At 37.7% G+C, this 22865-nt stretch overlaps 2 protein-coding genes across 2 annotated transcripts; one reads left to right on the forward strand and one right to left on the reverse strand.

Moving 5' to 3' along the window:
• Positions 1–3179: 3179 nt before the first annotated feature.
• Positions 3180–19359, reverse strand: ST8SIA3 (ST8 alpha-N-acetyl-neuraminide alpha-2,8-sialyltransferase 3). The gene is made up of 4 exons (XM_053448191.1): positions 18919–19359; positions 9813–9935; positions 8095–8652; positions 3180–3708 (listed from the first exon to the last, which is right to left on the reverse strand). The coding sequence occupies exons 1-4, from the start codon at positions 19095–19097 to the stop codon at positions 3426–3428; spliced, it is 1143 nt and encodes a 380-aa protein (XP_053304166.1). The 5' UTR covers positions 19098–19359; the 3' UTR covers positions 3180–3425.
• LOC128465743 (40S ribosomal protein S11) lies at positions 11762–12304 on the forward strand. Its single transcript, XM_053448192.1, has one exon. It carries the CDS (start codon positions 11791–11793, stop codon positions 12253–12255), a length of 465 nt encoding a protein of 154 aa, XP_053304167.1. The 5' UTR covers positions 11762–11790; the 3' UTR covers positions 12256–12304.
• Positions 19360–22865: the final 3506 nt, after the last annotated feature.

Raw genomic sequence — 22865 nt, forward strand, 5'->3', positions numbered from 1 at the left:
AACTATAGCTCACCCAAAGTGAATGAAATCATTTTGTTATATTTGTGTAAAATGTTCCGTATCGTCATTAAATCAGATGGAAATACGTACCCTAGAACTATGTCTAGATGGGGATTTAGAACCCCCAGCATTTAGCACACAACACAGAGGTCTAACTTGCCTTTACCTATATATATGGGAGAGGGGATGTTACAAAATGATCTTTCATATGGGATAATTTTGTATTTTAGCCCAGCTACATTTTATTTTAGACGTTGAGTTTGTAGCAAAGAGACCATCGTCCCATTGAACCGAGCAATAGTTGTACAAATGACGATTGGCAAATATCCACGTTAAAAGTTCTATATGACACTGTGCTGTTCTATTTGGTTCTGGAGAGTTTTTGTGGCTTATCTCCCACGTATCTTGTAATATCAAAATCCATGTTTCAGGGACTCCTGCATAAAAGATCATCCATCAAAAATATGATGAAAAATAAATGAGTTAATTAGTAATGAATTAATCTCAAGAAGAATGATACAAAAAAAATTCATCTGAATAGTGTAGCTTTCTATACACAATGACCGTTAGGAACTCACTAAATGTCAAGAAAATGATAATGTACAGAAGTTTGTTAGACGGCACAAACAAGGAATGAACACGAAATGTGTATGTGAATGAATGAATGAATGAATGAATTGTCCAACTAGAGCTAATGCATATGTGCTTTAATTACATCTCCTTCTTGCTAGTGAGAAATATCCTTCACAGGTGGCTATTTTATATATAATGCTGTTAACGTATACAAAATATATATAAGGAACCTGCGTGTGCTTGAGTCCTGTCTTTGTGCGAGAGTTTTTGAATGATAAAACTGCTTGATGTTGCAATAGTTTGGTGGGACTTCTCCTGAAAACATCAACGTTCGGGAGGTTTATTTTCTGACAAAAAGTTGAGGATGATAACTTATATGTTAAAAATATTCTTTAATTGGCAGAAAAGCAATCTGCTCTACTTTCTAATATAGAACTCTTCTCTCTCTGCGTTGTATTACTCTATAAAACCTTATGTAAAAGCCTCCTTGAAAGGATAGTAAGGACCTTTTCTGGTAGTGGGCTGAATTTTAACAGTAAAGATAATATCCTTAATAAAATAATAAAGAGTTGTTCACAAGAGCGTCTTGCTTAAGGTTATTTTTCACTATTTTTTATTTAATGTTTTGTGTGTGTGTGTTCTTCTTTAACAATTATAATAATAATAGTATTTTGCGATATCGTTGATGGTCATTTTTTTAAATATGGGGAAAAAAAATTATCCATTCTTTTCCATGCGGTCATGTATATTGCCCCATTTAATAAAAGAGACATTAGTAAGGAGATCTAGGTCATTAGAGTTTGTTACAATCATATCTTTTTTTTAGCCTTGATTTATATGGCAAAAAAAAGTGAATGATCATAAAATTCTACACATGCTCGGTCATGTTCTGCAAGACTTTGGTGATACCCATAAGTACAGAGATACTGAGACGGACGAAGTACATGTCGATATGGTTCAAGTTTGATCTAAATATTTATATCAGTTCATTCCATTCAATCATATTTAATTCATTTTATCTCAAAAAACATTCTCTTGGCTGTATGTTTAGTTTATATTCATTGATACATTCAAATATTCAATAACCCTGCAAACAAAATAAATATTAATTTCATTGTAATTTACAATATTAATAAACATACAATTAAAATCTCACTTTTTTTAACATAAATTCTGCACAAATGATAGCTCTGTTAGATCGTAATGTGCACATCCCAGTCTATATCATATCTATGTGCTTGTAAAGTTATGTACCTAAAAATGTGTTATTTTCAATTATTTTCTTAAAACATTTATAGTGCTGGTCTTATTGTCCGCAAAATGGATAATATTTGTGGTTTTGTTAAAATATGTTATATCTGCAATATAATCAACATCTGTATTTTTTTCGGTATCAAATCTAATGCCCTTTTTCACACCTAAAGCGGATTAACGTCTATATTTGTTTTTTTTTGAGAAATAAAATAAATCTTACAAATTTGAGCTGTGATATGTCTACTAAATGTTACCCAAATGCAAACACCACCTTTTCTATGGTAAATAAAAACTTTTTTGCTGTTAAAATATTTAGAGGCGTCGTTTGTTTACAATGATGAATTAAAGGTGCCATTCAATAAATTATTGTTCAATAACATAAATGTAGCATTACAAAACAAAATCTAACCCACCAGGAAATATTTCTTCCATTTTGACCCATTCCTACTCTTAAAGTTGATAGTAGTCATGTGACACAAGGAGATGACATGGAGAAACTGAAATCAGTTGTTGCCATTGCAGCAGAAAAAGCATCTTAAACTCTGTGTAGGCTTTTACATTTTACAGAAAAAAGCCTGACATGTATGTTTTAGGTTATTTCTTTAAGAGTGCTAGGGTATAATATTAGCTTTTGGTGGAACAGCACCTTTAATAATAATGATGCCAATTGGCTTCATAAAAAATGAAAGTTGTTATGTTTACAGTTAATTATGGTGTTAATCAGAATTAAAATGTTAAGATATTTATGAACAGTAAGAGACATACTTAAAAATATACATTTAACAGCAGGGTTATGGATGTAAAACTAACATATAAAATACTTTCAGGAATTGTCATTCTCATATAATGAAACAGAATCATTCTAATGCCTCTTTATGCAAGAAAACATCAACTCACAAAGCCAGGGATATCACAATTAGCCGCTATGGTCATAATCAAGCCATGGCGTCTGGATTGCACGCATTAACTTGTAATTAAACTATACGTATCACTAAGTAAAGTACGAAGAATTGTCCTAAAAGTCCTTTTGGACTATAACTGAACAGCCCTTTAACAATCCAAAACTGAGACCTCTCCAAATTTTGGTTGGCTGTAAATCCCCTGACTTTTAACCAAGGACTAATTCAAGATGATGGGCTACGTAGTCCAATATCAGCTTGATAAAATACCTATGGGTAAAACAAAACAATGGTTGTGGACCAGACAAGTTGCCACTCTCCATCCCACTTGCCATATATCAACCAAGGGATGTTGGCCAACTACTCTTCCCATGATCCTCTGCAACTTTCAGATGTCATAGGATTATAGGAACCGTAGTTCTCCAGCAACTTTTGGCCGGCAGAAAGTCATGGGAAATTCATTATTGGAATATGGCTGATAAAGCATCAAAAGTATTATAGTCAAAGAAAACATCGCTGTTGACCCCGGAATATGAGAATTGTAGATCCTTAGCCAAGAGCGACAGGTTGGCTGACCCAGCTACAGACAGATAAAATAACGTACATTCTAGGTCATGAAGTACATACTGATAGTTTCAGAAGAATATTCAATTACATTTTGGGCACTTTAATAACACTTGGCACTTTACATGTTTGTTCTTAGGCACAATGTGACAATGTCAACTTGGTCAGTCCTTCTCTGTGCATTTTGTAGAGCAATTTAAACTCGGCGGGCAGCTGGTGGGATTCCTGCCATTTTGTTGTAAATTTGGTCCCTTTTTTGTCGTAGTAGTGGTACGGGAGATCCTTTCCTGTGTTGGGATCCCATCCAAACGGCCAGAATCCATACAAATGAATTTCGTCACAAATCGAGGAAGCCAGGGTATACATTAAAATGCCCGTGCTCAATCTTTTTGGAGATAAATGCTTGTTTTTCCAATACCTAGACAGAAAAACAGAGGTTAGTAACAGAAAATGAAACTAGTAACTCCCAAAATAAATTGTTTATTCGAAAATATTACATCTCAAGCACGCTTCCAATGTTGAATACTAAAGCTAATATTTTTTTCACATTTTTAGCAATTGTTATGTTACTTTTGGCATTGAACTCAAGATGGAGTAGTGCTGTTGAGGAATCAAACATATAAGGGGTGCCATTCAGTACTTCAAAAAGATTTTGGATATTTGGGCAGTGCCACCGAATTTGAAGCATAGTTCCCAATTCCACAATACATCTCCAACAAGACCCTGAAACTTGGAACATAAAACCATCTATTTACATTCTTAACGGATATTTAAACTGTGTATAGACTTTTTCCTTAGGCATATAGAGTCAACACATTTTGGAGGGGTTTTTTTGCTTCAATTTGAATAAAAAGATCTTCTTCTCAATAAGTCCAAGACTATTTTTTTAGTATTCGGGCTTTAAAGGATATTGGTGTAAATACGATGATAAACAATAATGTGTGGGGAAATCTGATTTGGTCATAGAAGGGAGTAAGCTTAAGATCTACTGAGATGTCAGATACTTCATTCATTTTATATTTTTGTCCACACTGACGCTCTTAATGGAGTCATTTGGGATGTTATGTTGTTATTTATAACATATTTTTTTTGGTATTAATCTAATTTCCTGTACTATTTCATTAGAGGTTGTAACTAGATCACAAAGATATGCATCATATTAATACAGTGAAATATATATATATATATATATATATATATATATATATATATATATATATAGTGTTCCTAAACCTTCATAAATTAATTAAGCTCGTAGTATGAAACCGGAAAAAGCCAAATTTTGCTAAAGAGGCCTTTTAAAAAAAAGCCCAATTTAGCTGATCAAAGGCTTTTTCAGCATCAAGAGCTTTAAATAATTAAGCTCTAAATGCTTAAAAGTTTGTACACTTCTAGAGTTATTTGAACCTAGACCCTTATGAATAAAGCCTCGTTGGTCCTTTTTAAATAGCATTAGTTCTTGTAGTCTTAAGGCTGATATTTTTGAATACAGTCCAGGATCTGCATTTATGAGAGATATTGGATGATAACTTTATAGATTATTATTATTATAGGATGAAGCATTCCCATATATCATATAGAGAATTTTTCTAAGCAATTCTCTGCAGGGCATATATATTATTGGCTTTATTTTTTTTTATGAGATTTATTTATATTTGGATCACAAATTCGATTAAAGGCACTTGCTTAAATGAAAATGCTTTGCTCCAACGCATCCATTATTTTGATCCATTCGGTTTAGATTTTAATTGTGCTTAAAGAGTGTACACCAAGTTATCAATCTTACATATTATTAACAAAAAAAATCTGCCTCATCATCACTTTCTTTATAAATAAGCTTAAATGTTACGTTTTTTGATATCATGATGGCAACTCCTGCTTTTTTTTTTGTTTATGGCTAGAAATTAAAATGTCCTTAAATTTAATAAATTTCCACAATTAAAATGGATTTCCATGCCAGTATTGTCTCTTGTATAAATACAATATCTGTATTGTTGGATATTAAGGTATTATTTAAGTAAGATCTTTTAAAAGGAGAGTTTAAATCTGTAGCGTTAACTGGCATATCCTTAATTGTTATTTGAATTTAATTTCTACAACCTCCATATTTTTAGTAGGTCAACTTGAATCCAATCCTATAAAAAATACAAACATTACACAACATAAGGTAAAATACACACCTTACATCACAAACTTTTATCCTTAAAGGCTAAAGCTCATCATTGATGAGAAAAAATACAATAAAATGTATTTGGATTTAGTTGTAAACTATGTTCATATATATATATATATATATATATATATATATATATTCTTAATTATACATAAATTAATACATAATTTAATACATAATGTTAATTCAACTGCTTATAAAGCCAACCATAGGTTTCAAGGAAAAAGTATGCATTGGAAGTTATTCCATTATTGTCGTATAATTTGTTATTTCTCCTTTAAATTTTTAAAAAATAAAATTATTTACCAAAAAAAAAGATATTAATTAATAACAAAATAAAATATTAAACTTTTCATCAATTTCATCACCCAGACTAGAGAGGGGCGATTGAGAGGTATTATAATATACTTCAAGCCATTTTATATTCAGTATCAAAACCTTTATTTCTGCATTGCCAAATATAATAAAAAATCAACTGAAATCGTATTTATATACCTTCATAAGGTCTGAAGGTAATTATGATATTTTACCTCCCATCCTCCCTTTAAACGATATACAGTACAACAAAATAATAAAGGATACTATGGCCACCTCACTTTATCTGATTTAACCTAAAAAAAATCAGATTATGGCAGTTATTCTGGACAGGAGTTTACTGTGAAATATTACAAATTACTTTAATGTGTCCAGAAATAATAACATTAATATTTTGTCCTTTTAACCCGAATGTGGTGTTTCTCCATGTTGGTGCCTTGCATTGACATTTCCCTAAGATTTATATTGTCAAGAGATTCTTCTTATTCTCATTCCCGCTAGACCGTTAACAAGGTTGACATTATTTTTCATAACAATTGTCAACCATTATTTGCCAATCTCCATTAGCGGTTACATCAGCCACGGTCACAAAGATGCAAGACACGCTGGACGCCAAAATTAAAACTGGTTAGTAAGAGCGCTGCCGCAAATAATAGATGGGGCTTGGTAATAAAAAACTTTGGCTTCAATATCTTGATGAAATGACAAATCATATTTAATCACTGGAGTAAGAAAGTGACAACGCATAGCTATTAAAGAGGTAAATGATTTGAGATTATTAATGTGTCACAAGTGGTTTAATCACTCCGTTCTGTATGCCGTGACATGCCATGTGACCAAAGTATGTCCATCACACGTATATGAGCCTGTTGGACGTCTCATTGCAAAACCATGGGGATAAAAATGGGTTCCCCCCTTTGCTCTACATCTACTCTTCTATAGCATTAACATTACCCTTCACTAAGGGGCCCGAACCCTGATAAACAGCCCCTGACCATTATCCTCCCTCCACCAGACTTCACAGTATGCAGTATGCATTCCCGTAGCGTTCTCTTGTGCCAAATCCAGGTTCCAGACTTTCAGATAATTATTCGTGATTCACTGATCCTTAGTCCAGCTTTACACCACTCCGGCCGACACTTGGCATTGTGCATTGTGATCTTGGCTTGGGTGCAGCTGCTCAGTCCTTCGTACATTTACAAGGTGGACTGCACTAAAATCTAACTGGACCTCGCAGCTATCATATGGGTTGAAGTGCATATGACGGCTGAAGCGTCTGTTTAAGGGTTTACCCATCTGACCAGGTGGAACTGAAGTTAGGAAAAACTTGCATATTCGCTAGTATGTGTGCTTTTGAGTTTCAGGCAAGGCCATGTAAACTTGAATAACTTGCATGCCCTTGTCTAAAACTTGCAAATTTGAATATGACAAAATGAACCCAGCCATGCCACTTTAGAAAAATCAAAATGAATAAAAAATGGTGGCCCCCCAATAAACCAATAGTAAATGCATGACATCACACGGGGGTTAAGAATTAATGTAGCTAGGACCAGTATCAGAAGAGTTTAATATAGTTGCTTTAGAGAATACATCATTACATATTTACATATTTGGCATGGACTGCATTTATGAGGATAAACACTGGGGTTTTGTTTAAAAAACATTCTAGGTTCACCATTGCAAAATTTCTACAAACAACACTTCCCACCTACATTTGGGAGGACTAGAGAAACACAGGTGACGTTATGTAAACCTTTTCTTTGAGACTACACCAGAAATCTTTAGTAGTGACCGCCTTTAAGGAACGTGCATTCTGCTACTTGACAGACATCATTCTTTAGGCAGCCAGGCAAAATGTATTATGTAAAAGGCATCACTTGTAGCAGTGGCTGCATACTCACTGAAAGTAAATCTTCTTAGTCTTTATTAACCCCTTAATGACAAAACCCGTACATGTATGGGCTTAAAATGCATTCTTTTCAATGGGTTTAGGGACCGCCCATTGTCCTTAAGGGGTTAATAAATGTACTGTATACATACATTCCGATCAGCCATGTAACTTTATATATGACCATATATTACTAAATCAAAGTACACCAACTTTGGTGAGTCCTATCTAATCCGACATGGCCGTATTGCTTACCATGGTCGTGGATCAGTGGGATTTTTAACCCACAAGACTCTGCTGAAACTTAAAGCCCTCTCTTGACACCATTAATGAGGGATCTTTGTGTTAGGTTGGGTGCTCAAACCTGAAATCTGGCCATAGAATGTAACGTAATCAATAGCATGTAGAGATGAAATATAAATTATTACCTGTTGACATGTTGCATTATATTTCCAGGCCAAGCTAACTGAACTTTCAGCTGCTCCCTGTGTTCGACAAAAAAGTCGACCAACGTTCTTGTGACCGTCGCTGACGTGTGGAAGAAAAAAGCCGGGATCCACAAAATGGCACCGTCAAGTTTTTTTAAATTCAAGAAAAAATTGTTGCGATCTTGTATGGTTAACAGATTGTTGTAATACTTTTCGAGGATGCTGGGGTTAAAAGTTGTTAGGTTGGTTTTCTTTCCAACATCTTTTTGGAAAGCCTCGGTCGGGGCAAAGTTGCAACGAAACACGAAGTCCGACTTGTCTATTTCTGATCCACACTGACTTTCCGTAAGTATTCCACTGTTTCCTACCACGGCACAAATGTTGTAATGCTTATTCGCTATGGGCGATGTCTCTGGAAGCAGCGATCTGAAGTTATTGCTGATAGAAAACACATACTTATGGCTGGAATAATCATAATGCATCAGCTGTCCAGTCCTTACACTGTTCTTGGTCAGAGAGAAGTTTCTGATCACATCAACATTCTGAAGAATCTCTCTCCTGCAAGAGGATTAAGAAGGATACCCTTTATTTAATATAAAATGATCTTTCTATATCAAACATACTTAAGAAACTACAAATTGAAATGCCTTAATGTTTTACTTTAGTAAGATGGTGGTAAATAAGCGAACTCGAGTCCCAGCAGAAGTGGTAGAGGCTAATACAATGAGGGGGTTTAAACAGGCATATGGATCTTGAATCTATGACGAGACCAACTACTGATGAAGGTTTAAGGCTTTACATATTTTTTTTATATGCCGGCAAATTCCATGTTTCTATACTGGTGAACAGTTTATCGGGAATTTAAACATGCAATGAAAAATAAGCAATTTTCTTAAGAATAGACAAAGGCCAAGGGGTTTAACAGTAGGTATAAAAAAAAAGAGGCAAACTAGAACGTCTAAATCAGGCATGTCCAAAGTCCGGCCCGCGGGCCAATTTGCGGCCCGCGTTCCAGACTGATAAGGCCCCACAGAAAAAGTTGCCCAATTAAATTTGCATTTAATTTTAATGGTTCAAAGAATGTCAGGCAAAATGGTCGGCCCTCGCACACGTTCACTTCATCAAATCTGGCACTCTTCGAAAAAAGTTTGGACATGCCTGGTCTAAATGGCTCTATTGTCAAAATCGGTTTCATGTATTGTAATTTAAAATAATTTGGGTATTATTTTTTATATTATTTGGGTGGTGCCTTCATGTCAACATTATCATTGTAAGTGTAGAACTAAGTCAGGATAGGAACATACTGTACACATAAATCAATCAATCAATAAATAAATAAATGATAGTGGTTGAGAACCATTTTGCCCGTCTAGTTTGTCCATTTTCCCCCAACTTTAAAAACTTCAAAACTTATGTGATCAAAAACATTTTTGAGATCACAAAAATACACAAGTCCATCGAGGCCAAACCGGCTGTTGATCCAGAAGAAGACAAAAACACCCGCCTTGAAGCAATTTTTTGGCAAAAAGGGGAACAATTCAATTAGATAAAATAGAATCTATAGCTTATGATAAATTAGGCATTACTTCGTCATAACTACATGCAGACTAGATTCCATTTCAATAAACCAACCAACCAAATCAATTTTTCATTCATACCCTCAGTTCTAATAGACACAAACAGAATAACGTAAAATTAAAAAGGTGTATAAATCTTACTTTTGCCGTGCAAATGCTGTCCTGTTGAATACCCACTTGGCAGGTTTTTCTTGCAATTCTTGTGTGAGAGAGTTTGTAATCGGGACAAAAGAAGGGTCCAAGAACTTCATGGCAAATTGAGATCTAAACATAATTAAACAATGATATCAACGTGTATGTAATCATTTCATTTCTCCATTAGTGTGATATTTGTTACTGGCAGAAATGTTCTGTTATATTATATTCAGTATATATGTGTATATATATATATATATACATACTGAATATAATATATATATATATATAAAACCTGATAGCTTACAAAGATCTTTGGTGTCAGGGACTGATATTGAAGTTACGGTGCCAGCATATGAAATCGGAAAAAATTCCTGATATTTCCCAAAAATCCCATGCATATGTAAAGGTTTCCAAAATCACAACCAGTTGATTAATATATATATATATATATATATCTACATATTATAAAACAGTCAAATTACGGTTAAACACATAGCACAAAAGTGATCCTTGTGTACAAACTATGAATCAGAACCCCAACCATTTTATTACAAGTCCAAAATTAAAAACACATTTTCTGCTGCTTCCTCCTTATAAAAAGTAGTTCTAGTTTTCACACAGCTGCATAGTAGACATTTGTTCTCACACCATTGTCTGAGAGAACAGAACTAGCATACCTAGGAACTTCTGGGCTCCGGCTACCTTGCGGGACGCGGCCAGCACTGACCACTGACATCAGCGGGCAGTCCCGTGACATCGGTGGGAGTCCCCGCTGACATCAGTGGGAGGTCCCGCTGGCGTCAGGGGCATTCCCGCTGACGTCAGGGGCGTTCCCATTGACATTGGGGCGTTCCTGCCGACGGCAGCAGGAAACACCATCATTTAAAGGGAAAATGGGTGGGGAGCGGGGCGTCCCCACCGCGACCCTGAAGATTCGGGTCTTGACCTGGAGAACTGGCTCTTCACCCGGCAATCTTCGGGCAAACCCGGAGAGTTCCCAAGTATGGGAACTAGTTGTCTACTAGCCAAGCCCCCTGACTCAATCATACTGCCTTGTTCTATGTACAATAGAACGGCTCAGTCTCAACCATCCATTCGGACACTCTGACTAATGAAAGTCTAGGGAGGATGGGACTTAATTAGCATTGCCATAAAATATCAGCTCTGTGTAGTGTTCAGTGGGGCAAAATGAGATGAATTTAAGTTTTCTACATTAGCATATTCAACACTGGGTTTTATGGTGAAGGAGAAAAATATTTTCCCCATAGGATTTCAAGGTTCCATCTCCTTCCTCCAAAACAATTCTAACGAAACAAAATGCGGGAGCTGTATGTAGTTTTAATGAAGGAATTTAGTTAAACTAAAAGCTGTGAGTGTGAAGGTTTCTAGGAAATTTATTCTAATGTATACTAAACACTAACGCGCCACCTTTTTTCAGAATAACACCTTGGTCTTTGTTTACAGACATTCGGTGTGAAGGCTTTCATGATATCTAAATTAAAGTAGCACGGAAATCTCTTCCATATTAAAAAAACAACCATGACACGGGATCAACAGGGTGTATCTGTAGCACTTTATTCCATTGTGGTATAAATTTATTATTTATTTTTCATAAAATATTATTTACACCTTTTCTGATATGTGTTATCGTGTTTTGGTATCAAAAGGGTTTGTAATATTTAGGGAATATCTATTATATTATTTATATTTATATTTGATGTTAAATGGTTTTCTATTTTGTTTTTTGGTCCATTTGTTTTTGGGCAACAAATTGAATTTACTGCTCTTTTGGGTCGGATGAAATTCGAAGGACATTTTTTTATTCAGAAGCAAAACTTGTTGTCGCTGGTCCCAACTCACTCCTCCCTGATGCGGAAGTGCTCCAGAAGGCCAGGGAGGGGAGAAGAAAGAAGAAGCGGAGAACAGGAAGAAAAAGACAACGAAGTAGAAAAAGTGGCTCTTTTTTAGCCGGCAAGTAAAGATGGCGGACATCCAGACCGAGAGGGCTTATCAGAAGCAGCCAACGATCTTCCAGAACAAGAAGCGGGTTCTTCTGGGAGAGACAGGCAAAGAGAAGCTCCCCCGTTACTACAGGAACGTCGGGCTGGGATTCAAGACCCCCAGAGAGGCAATCGATGGCACCTACATCGACAAGAAGTGCCTGTTCACAGGCAACGTGTCCATCAGGGGCCGTATCCTGTCAGGTGTGGTCACCAAGATGAAGATGCAGCGCACCATTGTCATCCGCAGAGACTATCTGCACTACAACCGCTTCGAGAAACGCCACAAGAACATGTCTGTGCATCTGTCCCCCTGCTTCAGAGATGTCCAGATGGGAGATATCGTGACCGTCGGAGAGTGCCGTCCGCTCAGTAAAACGGTCCGGTTCAATGTCCTGAAAATCACCAGAGCTGTAGGAACCAAGAAACAATTCCAGAAGTTCTAAAGCGGCAGCTTCGCTTTCAATAAAACTTTACAAACTCCAAAAAAAAAAAGCGTCGGCGAGTGAGAGGGTGTGATAAAGGAGTGAGTGCAGAAAATGAGACTCAAAACTAAAATGCAGAGCTTTCACACTCACTTTCATTTGTTGGAGGCCCCTCCTGGTTTTTGAACATTGGTACGAATTAACACATTTTGTTAAAATGAAAATTCATAGGAATCCGAATGCACAAATCTAACATTAATGACTGGGGTTTTTTTTTTTTATGGATTAACCTTTTTAAACCCATTGGATATATATTAAAGAAGTTCTATTTGGCAAAATGTTGTATGGCATGATACACACACTATGTTGATGTGCATTAAGGGACACGAGCTGAGCTTCCCTGATGTCATTGTTTTTTTCTAAATACAATGAACTACTTGGTAAAAACATTGGATTTTATGACACTTTCAAAATTCCCAGATGGTGTTTTTTTTTAGATAATTAGATTTGTACATTATTTCTTTTTTGTCTTACGTTGTAGTTATGGTGATGCTATTCTAGATCTTGCATTCCTGCATTACCTTTTCATTCTTATTTTTTATCATTTATTTTTTTAGTGCCCTTTATCACTTTTTAATAATTAATTTTTTGCCCTGCTAAAAATGGCCAACAACTAGGCATTCTATACAAATTCAAACTGTGAATATTACTACAAACAATTACTTTAGATAGACCTTAAAATGTCTTCGTTTTATGTTATATAAAAGCTTATATATAGCATTATTAAATGTTTTGGTTTATTTATTCATACTATACCCAATGCTTTGTAAGTCAGGATATTTGCGTTCCATAGCTTGTGATGAATTACAGAATTCTGCACTTTCACTGTAATGTATATTAAATAAAACTATGTATGACATGGCTGAATAAAGAAGACCTATTATTATTAAAGTTTTGGTGCATTATTTGAAAAGTATTAATTCTGTCAATCAAACTGGCCCTCCGAGACTAAGGTCTAAACCAAAGCTGAAATCAGTGAGGTGGATCATTGTGGAAATCGATGGCAGAACATGTGCAACATTTTATATTATAAATGAATTACAGAAAATGGCTTTTTTCAGAGCCATTGAAATTGAGCAACATTTGAGAACATTTTGAGTTCTTTAAGTGTCAGGGATAGCAATCCCTACATTGATATGTGTCCATACAGTGCTTCTGTATAAATAAACCAATCCACTATATAAATAAATCAATGACAACTATATATAGAAAATACAGGAATATCTTCCCCCCAAAGAACACAGACAGGGTCAAGCCTATGGTCACTGACGCCTGGGTGCAAAAATGTTTTTGGTGCCCCCCAGGTGGGTGTGGCAATATTGCTAACTCCTCCCTTTGACAAACATAACTCCTCTAACCCCACCCACTTTCTATGGCCCTCCGACGTCATCATGTAACATGTCACTCACTTACAACATTGCCAGCTTTGCCCCAAACAGTTTGTCAGTGATATCTTTGCCCCCCAACAGCATTACACAGAATTGTGTCAGTGACATCTGGCCTTCTGACTTCATAGAAGCCACTGAGCAAGAGGGGTAAAGCTATCTCTTTTTGCATCTGAAGCAAGAACAGAAAATTGTGCCTCCCACTAAGGAAAGTAGATAAATAAATAAAGAAATTATTGGTATTGTCACTGCAGAGAGTTGAAAAAAATAACAACGGTAACACCAATGTTCCCAAACCCAGTGATTTATTCACCTTTTGACAGTATAACTCCCATTAATATATGTACTGAGCCTGACAGTGGTATACCACCACTTCCATCACCACAACTACAACCGTATAACGCCTATCATTATATAGTGATCCAGACACTGTACCTGTGTACCTATTTTATTATAGCAAGACAGATACAGACGGTGGTACAGTATATGTCATATCACTATATGCTGTGCCAGACACTGACATTGATACACCCTAACTCCCGTCACTATATACTTAATTATATGTACTGGGCCTAGTTTTTACATCAAGTAGTTGTAGGTAAAACATGTGTTATAATTATACATTATGAAGGGCCAGTTTAAATATAAAAAAGGACCAGCTAGAAGAATACATAAAAGGTTGGCCCATTACAATGCACAATTAAGAATATGATCATCACAGATCAACAAATTCAATTTTATGGTGCTAACAAAGTTAGAATAAAAAAACAAACAGAAAACTACCAAAGTGCGATCAAGAGGAAAATGTGCATTAGTATTCATTGACCCACATTGCAGGCATAGATCACAGGTCGAACACCCCAAGGGCCAGCTCTGGCACCCAGATTGCATTCACAGGACTTGCTCAGCACCCAAGTTACATCAAAATGACTTGCCCAGCACTCAGGTGGCACCAGAGGACTTACCCAGCACGGGAGGAGAGGCGAGAGAGGCGAGCCACTCATTTGTGAAAACATTTTCAGCGACCACTCTGTTTTTTTTATATACACAAGGAGAGTATTTTTTTCCGCCTCATTGTTTAAGAGATATTTGGTTTTACAAAAGCTTTTTCATCAGTCTTGTGGCACATGGTGACAAAACCAGCATATCTAATCACTACCCTGTCCTGAACTCCCTTCTCTTCATTCCGCTTCAGATCCATTGGTTGCCATGGTTACTACTTTTTAAATCTTAGTAAGAATCACTTTTTATATGTACCCCAATGTATCATATTCCTTGAGGTTTACACAATTTGACAATAGCAAAAAAGAAGGGTTTTTACAATAAAAAAACTGTTCTTCGTGTAATAGCCAGAAAACACTTTTTTCTTTTAAATCTTAAACAACTTTTAACTCCATTAAGGACTGTCATCGGGGAGGGGTACAACCAGCAGCCATGTATGGGACCTGGGGAAGCAGGAGGGCTCAACCTCTCTGGTCTGTCACGGGGACCCTAATTACATGCCTTCCAAAGCTTTTGCACACAACAGTCCCGATTTTGCCACTCTATCCCGCAGAGCTCTACCTGACAGCCGGATTCGAAACCGTAATCCCACAGGCCTCAATTTCATTCTCCAGTGTCCCAGACGCATCGCTACCAGTTTGAGTTATTCAGTTGGGAGGCATGTCATTAGCCCTCATGGCCTGCCACACAGAACTGGGCCCTTGTAAACTTTCCTGGGAATTGGGGCCTACTGGCCCCATTGTAAACATGAGGGCAGTGTTGGGAAGAACATCGGTGGGATTTATCACTATACAGTGATAGGTAGTTGCCATGGAATCCAAAATGGCTTCTTAAAAGCTTGTGTGTGTTTTTTCCCGTGATTAAATCGTCAGAGGAAAGAATTAGTAAAACAGCACCTTTAACTGATTTTATGGGATCGGCTTTCATTGGAAAACGAGGAGAAGCATTCTTTTGCAAAACGTATAAATACAACAATATATGGGTTGGCAAAATTCCCAGTTGTTGGCTGGTAACCATAGATATTTTGGCAGTTTGTAGGAAAGTAATTGATTTAGGATCCTAAGCCAGTCCGGCCATGTTTTAAAGTCAGCGGGAGAAGTAGCAGCCAATCACATGTATGGTAGCAAATCAGTGTTCAGGTAGCATATTTGTAATTGGCAGATTCTACTCCTGTTGATTGTAATTGGATTGCTACTGAGCATGTGCAAGAAGTGTACATGCGAATGCTTTCGGCTTTCAATATAGGCAGTAGGGGAGGAGTTACATAAGATTTTCATACAGTAGCTAAAGAATGCATGCACCAGTTTGCATGCAGTAAAACACATCAGGGTCTATACAAAATGAACTGTAATAGTCATTTTACAATAAAAAAGGGGCTGGAGTGAATCTTTAATGCTTATCAGCTTATCGATAACGCTTAATGGCCTACATGATATTCTGGGTTGACTCTCTGGTTGACTCTCCTGGGATTCGTCTAGCATAAAGGCTTTTTTTTGGGGGGGGGGACGCACACCACACATGAGATGATGCAAGGTGCTATAGGCCTTACTGTGGGCCAGTTTTTAATGGTTGTTAAGTTTTCTAAACAGAAAGGTGGTGGGTCATCTCATGTTTTGCAGTCACTCAGAGTTGTATAGATGTTTCCTGCATTCTCTGTGGTGATACAAACTGTGTGTGATTTAGTGACATCCCATTAGTGAGTTTCTGCACCAGCGACCTACTCTGTAACTTGTAGAAAACGCCATAAAATAGACCACAAAAATGAATGTACCCAATGTTGAGAACATGGAGTTTCCAGTAAAAAGTGAGACATGTTGCTGGGACAACACATGGTGTAGTCACATATGCTTTCAGGGCTTCAGAAATCTCTTCTTGAGATAGAATCCACTTAAAGAAGATGTCTCCGAGGTCCAAAACCTTAAATGAGTCTATGCCTCTTTGTTGGCCAATAAAAGGTATCACCTTTGACCAAGGAGTCTAAAATAAGCTTAGTCATCAGTCTGTCATTAATCATTGTCCAATGCGTTGAACTGGCAGAGGGTACCTATTGGTATGATCCAAGGTGTCCTTCAGAAAATGTAAACACAGGAGAGTTATGATGAATGTTTTTTATACGACTATTATAACAAGATCCGTTACGGAGATCATGATCACTGGTTTAATTCCGTAGAAATCCTAACATATGTTTAGTTCGAATTCTGTCACCATTATTGGTTACATTCTATGTAACCAGCGTTTCAGCTGCAAGATAACTTCCTAAACGTTCCTTCATTTAAAAGAGGGTGTTTTCTTAAATTGCCGTGATGGGTTGTTTGTAATGACTGCGCAGTAATTACAGATGCCAATGGATTATTCACTAAAAGACAACATAAACACTACCAATTTACCAACTTATAAAGAAACACATGGTAACTCCACAAAATCTGTTCCAGGATGGATAACTTATCCCTTTTTTTAAAGCAGTATGACCAGTGTATCATAATGTAAATATATACTAGCGTGTGCTGTTTGTTTACATCCCTGATTTCACATAATTGAAACAAAAAACTAAAAAACAAACAAATCAAGGCATATACGCTCTTCAAGGAAATACCTTGGATAGGTTTCCGGGGTAAGAGTTAAGCAGTTACTTTCAATAATGCCACAATGAACAGTAACTGCTGATGTCCGTAGGGGCCACGGCAGCCACCAGATCCCTAGTCTTTATCTTTGGGGTTGGACTCCCCTACAAGATATGCTGCCCCTTCCTCCCCTCCCCAGCCAAAAAGCCTGCAGGAATGGTCAGATCTTCTTGGTCATTCCCCGCCAGGCTACCACATGTCTCTCACCAAAAAAAAAAGACTCTTCAGGGGGTCCGGTTCCACTGTGGACATTTGTGGTGATTAAAAAAAATAGCAAAAAAAAAGTGCAAAGTGAAAAAAATGTGTGCCAATTAAGACCCCAGCCTTCTTTGGCTACATGTTATAAACATTCCTATACTGAGACTTAGGCTAAAAGGGCTGGGGCTAGTAATAGCTAAAAATAAAATAGTCTGAAAGGTCTGGAGGTGCGTGACGTGCTAGTGTGTTTGGACTCACACCCAGACTAAACACCTTCAGACACTTTCAGCCTTAAGTCTAGAGGACGAAGCTTCCCCCCTCGCCGTAGGTACTCACTTGATCTTAGCTGTTGGGTCCTGTGCCTGATGTGCATGTTTAGCCATGACAGCAGCACATGTCAGCACCTTGGACAGCTCTGGCCTTTTTCCTGCCAAAGCAATTTCATACTTGGATTGATTAAAATAACTGCTTGTAATTAATTACAATCACAGCCTTGGAGATCCTAACAAATCCACACACACACATGCACACGGCCACGCACACACACACATACACACAACACATGCATTTTATTATGTAGTTATATATATATATATATATATATATATATATATATATATATATATATATATGTGTGTGTGTGACCCTGTCTGTCATTAGACTGTAAGCTCTAAGGGACAGATTGCTTAATGTATACTGTATCCCATCCATAATGTCTGTATGACTACAGTACTATTTATTTATTCTACATCCCCTTTCTCATACTGTAATCTGTGCAGCTCCAAGAACATGTGTTATTAGTGATATATCTGTTATTCTGCAGTACACTTTACATTAGCTAACTAAGGTTAACCCCTTAAAACCCAGAAAGAACAACCCCTCCTTCATCTATTTGGCCCAGGAAAGGTTAAATGTCACAGTAACTTCCCATTTAAGAATAGCAGGCATTAACTCCTTGATTGCCACACATGGATTTGTTTAAAAGCTCAAATCTAACAATATTCCTCTCCAAACAGAAGGGGGAAATCAGGTTAATTGTCTCCAGAAAGTATAGGGGGATGGGGAGAGAGCTTGCATTTAAAAGGCAGCAGGCATGTGTATGGCTTTCACAGCCAATTATTAAAAACCATGACCTCACTCATCAGAATGTGATCCCCCCAAATCCTCTGAGTGACGTCATGCAACCCCTGGGGGGTCCACTGCGCCTGCGCAAAACAGATGTCCACAGAATATATAAATAAGCAGCTAGCATCATGTACAGCAATAGAATGACCCCCCCCATGCAAAGAATAAAACATAAGCATGAGTTGCTACAATGTATCAGTGCCGGAAATTAACCCTCCCCTCCCCGGGCATTAACACAAATCATGATCTATAAATAGAAGCAAATATAACCCCACGACATTGTGTTTACTCACCGGAATCCTGCGTGGAACATGTACATTCTCGGCCCCCCAGGGCTGGCATATTTTGGGGTAGTAAAAATATTCTCTTTCTTCAAGGAGACATAACTGATGAGAGATAATATTAAGAGAGCAACACTCAGCATCACCAGCCCCAGGACACTCGCTACCCTGACCATCTTGCAAATTCTCATCCCTGGGAGGGGGGGACAATCAGTTCAAAGCAACATAAGAATTAGGAGGCAATGGAATTGCAGATAAACCCCCCAATAAAAAAAAAAAGAATAAATGGAGGAAAGAAAGATGATCCACATAGAATGGGAGGGAGAGACAGAGGAAAGGAGATTTACAAAGAAAATGGAGGCTGGAGCTGCGGAGGGGGAATGGCAGCTGTTTGCGTTAGTGATACGTCTGAGCTGAAATGCCCACTCATCGCAAGCAGGGAGCTGCCAGCCCTTCCACGCGCTCCCAGAATAATGTCACAGCTCCACGGGGACGATTCCACCAGGGGAAAAAAACACGCAGAGGGAGCTGGGGATCCGAGGAATTCCTCCCCGGCTATGACTTAATAGCTGAGCCTGATATCCATATGCATTAGGAGAGTCCGGGCTGCGGCAACATGGAGTTTCCTCTGTCAGGGAGTCCTCCGGGAAACACACAACGGGATCTCCCCATACAATCTATCTATCTATCTATCTATCTATCTATCTATCTATCTATCTATCTATCTATCTATCTATCTATTCATCTATCTATCATTCATCCATCTATCTATCTATCTTTCTATACATCTCTACATCTCTACATTTCTCTATCTATTTTATACATCTATCTATCTATCTATCTATCTATCTATCTATCTACCTCTCTCTTCATCTATCTAACTATCTATCTATCTATCTATCTATCTATCTATCTATCTATCATCAATTATCTATCTATCTATACATCTATTTCTCTATCTATTTTATACATTTATCTATCCATCTATCTATCTATTTATCTATTTTTATACATCTATTTATCTATCTATCTATCTATACATCTATTTATCTCTCTCTCTCTCTCTCTCTATTCATCTATCTATCTATCTATCTATCTATCTATCTATCTATCTATCTATCTATTCATCTATCTATCTATTCATCTATCTATCTATCTATCTATCTATCTATCTATCTATCTATTCATCTATCTATCTATCTATCTATCTATCTATCTATCTATCTATCTATCTATCTATCATCTATTCATCTATCTATTTTTATACATCTATCTATCTTTCTATCTATCTATCTCCCTCTCTCTATTCCTCTATCTATCTATCTATCTATCTATCTATCTATCTATCTATTTATCTATCTATCTATCTATCTATCTATCTATCTATCTATTTATCTATCTATCTATTTATCTATATCTATCTATCTATCTATCTATCTATCTATCTATCTATCTCTATTTATCTATCCATCTATGTATCAGTTCACATGAGGTCATCTTGGATCATACCATTCCTGGGGTACAGGCGATGATACTGTTAGTAAGGGATTGATACATATTATATTGTTCTGCGGATGCCGTATTTTGCCTGTACTTTTCCCATTTAATAGAGATTTGTGATGTTATTAAATGTATATTTAGCACTTTAGGACTGGTATGTCAGACCCCCAAAGAAGAGCTCAGCCTCATTAGTCTGCCCTATGTTCATCCAATGTATGTTTAAATTCCATTACTGTATTAACCTCTACCACTTCCACTGGGAGGCTGTTCCACTTATCTACCATCGTTTTAGTGATGTAAAACTTTCTTACATTACTAAGCTGATTATGGCCTCTTGTTCATTTATCCTCCTTTGAAATAAGCTTCCCTCCTGTACTTTGTTAAATCCAGTTATGTATTTAAATGTTTCTATCATATCCCCCTCTCTTAGTAGCGTACCCGAGATGGGGGTTGGGTCCGCTCATCTGGCGGCTGCCTAATGCACACCCGCAGCTTGCCGCCCAGGGGAAGCAGGGAAAGAGAGTTTGCTCACACAGTGTGCGGGCGCCACAGCGGTAAGCTGCAGGCCTGAGTTAAGTGGCCATTGGGCATAGATGTCTGTGGGGCCCCAGTGCTGCTCCTCCAGCCCCCAGACCAGTGAAATCTGCAAAAAAAGGTAAGGGGGTGTTTGAGAGTGAATGGGTGAATTAATTAATGAATGGAGTGTTTAGGGGCAGAAATGGTACAGGCAGACTGTTAAGGGGGGGCATGGATGACACAGGCAGGCTGTTTCAGGGACAGTGGTGGCACAGGCAGACTGCTAAAGGGACAGTGGTGGCACAGGCAGGCTGCTAAAGGGGTGAGGTGATACAGCCAGGCTGATCCATTGGCAGAGGTGGCACAGGCAGACTGGTTCAGGGGCAGAAGTGGCACAGGCAGACTGCTAAAGGGGCAGTGGTGGCACAGGCAGGCTGCAAAAGGGGTGAGGTGGTACAGGCAGGCTGCTCCATTGGCAGAGGTGGCACAGGCAGGCTACTAAAGGGGTAGAGGTGGCAAAGGCAGGCTGTTTCAGGGGTAGAGGTGGCACAGACAGGCTGTTTTAGGGGCAGAGGCCTACCACATCAATGTCTGTATAGTGATGGGAGTTATGCTGTACCACCATCAATGTCTGACTCAGTATACAGTGATAGGAGTTATGCTGTACCATATCTGTTCAGTAAATGTTATTTCAGATTTCTTTTTTTTCCAGTTGACATACAGTTTACAAATGTGTGAAATAAATGTTTGTGCCAGCATTCATTTATTTGTGTGTGGAGTGTGTGTGTGTGCTGCATATGGGTGCGAAATACACCCCTGCCCTCTCTCTTCTCCAAAGATGAGATCATTTTTAGTAGCACTTCAATAGAGGTCATAATGTAAAACTAGAGGGGCAGAGGCTTGGCTGTAACGTAGGGAAGTTTTACTTTACCAAGAGGGTGGTAGATAAATGGAACAGCCTCCCAGCAGACGGGGTAGAGATTAATACAGTGAGGGAATTTAAAAATGCATGGGATAGACACACGGCTCCGGAATCTAAGATGAGACCAACGACTGATTAAGGTCTGAGTCTTTAATAGACGGGGCCGATCTGCCGCCAGATTCTGTGTTTTTATGAACTGAATATTCAGTGAAGATAAATGGCTCGCTGCGCATATCATCACTGCTCTCATTTTTTATACTTGAAACGAGCCTTGATACTAATTAAAGTCTTGTGATTATCAGTAAAGGGCAAAAACTTTGGGAGAGCTAAGTTTAAAAATGATGGCAGACGCTAATCTCTCGTACAGCAGAGATCGTTCCTGTAGAAAATTTGCTGACGGGATGTATATTTATGATCAGCAATTCGTTAGATGCAAACAAGGCAAAACTTTGTCTATGATGCAGAATATTTACGACACTTAGCCATAAAATATTAGGCAGTAAACAAAGCAGACTTCTGCTACGGTGTATCTAATATGCGGGCAGATTTGGGGAGATTTCAGTTACTTGCGTTTTTTACTTGGTATGATCCAAATGTTGTGTTTTAGGAGAATTTTAATGTTTAGGAATTTCCAATATATAAACGCACAAGCATAAAACTAATGAGCAAGGTGTGCACCACAACGCCTGAAATTATTTATTACAGAAGTGTATACTGGGGGGCAAGTGTAGGGGCAAGAGTTCCACTGCCACAAAACTGGGAAGCAGATTGTTGGTTGGTCAGGCTTTGCTGATGTTTAATATGCTGGTTGAAGAGATCAGATATACACACTATGGAGGTCTGTGCCTAGCTAACACAGCTTGGCGCGTTCTTCTGAGACAGTGATCAGACATGACATCATACGCCACTGCTGGTGTGTACAGACATAAGATTTAGGGGGCACTGTCCTGGGCCAAGCCTATGTCAATATCTGAGTAAAATATCTCAGTTCATTGGGCCCTTAGCCAAGATAGTGATGTTC

The sequence above is a fragment of the Spea bombifrons genome, chromosome 1 (genome assembly GCF_027358695.1).
Source record: "Spea bombifrons isolate aSpeBom1 chromosome 1, aSpeBom1.2.pri, whole genome shotgun sequence".
NCBI lineage: Eukaryota > Metazoa > Chordata > Amphibia > Anura > Pelobatidae > Spea > Spea bombifrons.

Excerpts from the sequence above, each read along its gene's own strand:
- LOC128465743 (XM_053448192.1), top strand. The coding sequence starts at position 11,791 with ATGGCGGACATCCAGACCGAGAGGGCTTATCAGAAGCAGCCAACGATC.
- ST8SIA3 (XM_053448191.1), bottom strand. The coding sequence starts at position 19,097 with ATGAGAATTTGCAAGATGGTCAGGGTAGCGAGTGTCCTGGGGCTGGTG. Across the intron at positions 8,653-9,812 it reads ACAGCATTTGCACGGCAAAA|GAGAGAGATTCTTCAGAATG; the intron begins GTAAGATTTATA and ends ATCCTCTTGCAG. Across the intron at positions 3,709-8,094 it reads ATAATGCAACATGTCAACAG|GTATTGGAAAAACAAGCATT; the intron begins GTAATAATTTAT and ends TTTTCTGTCTAG.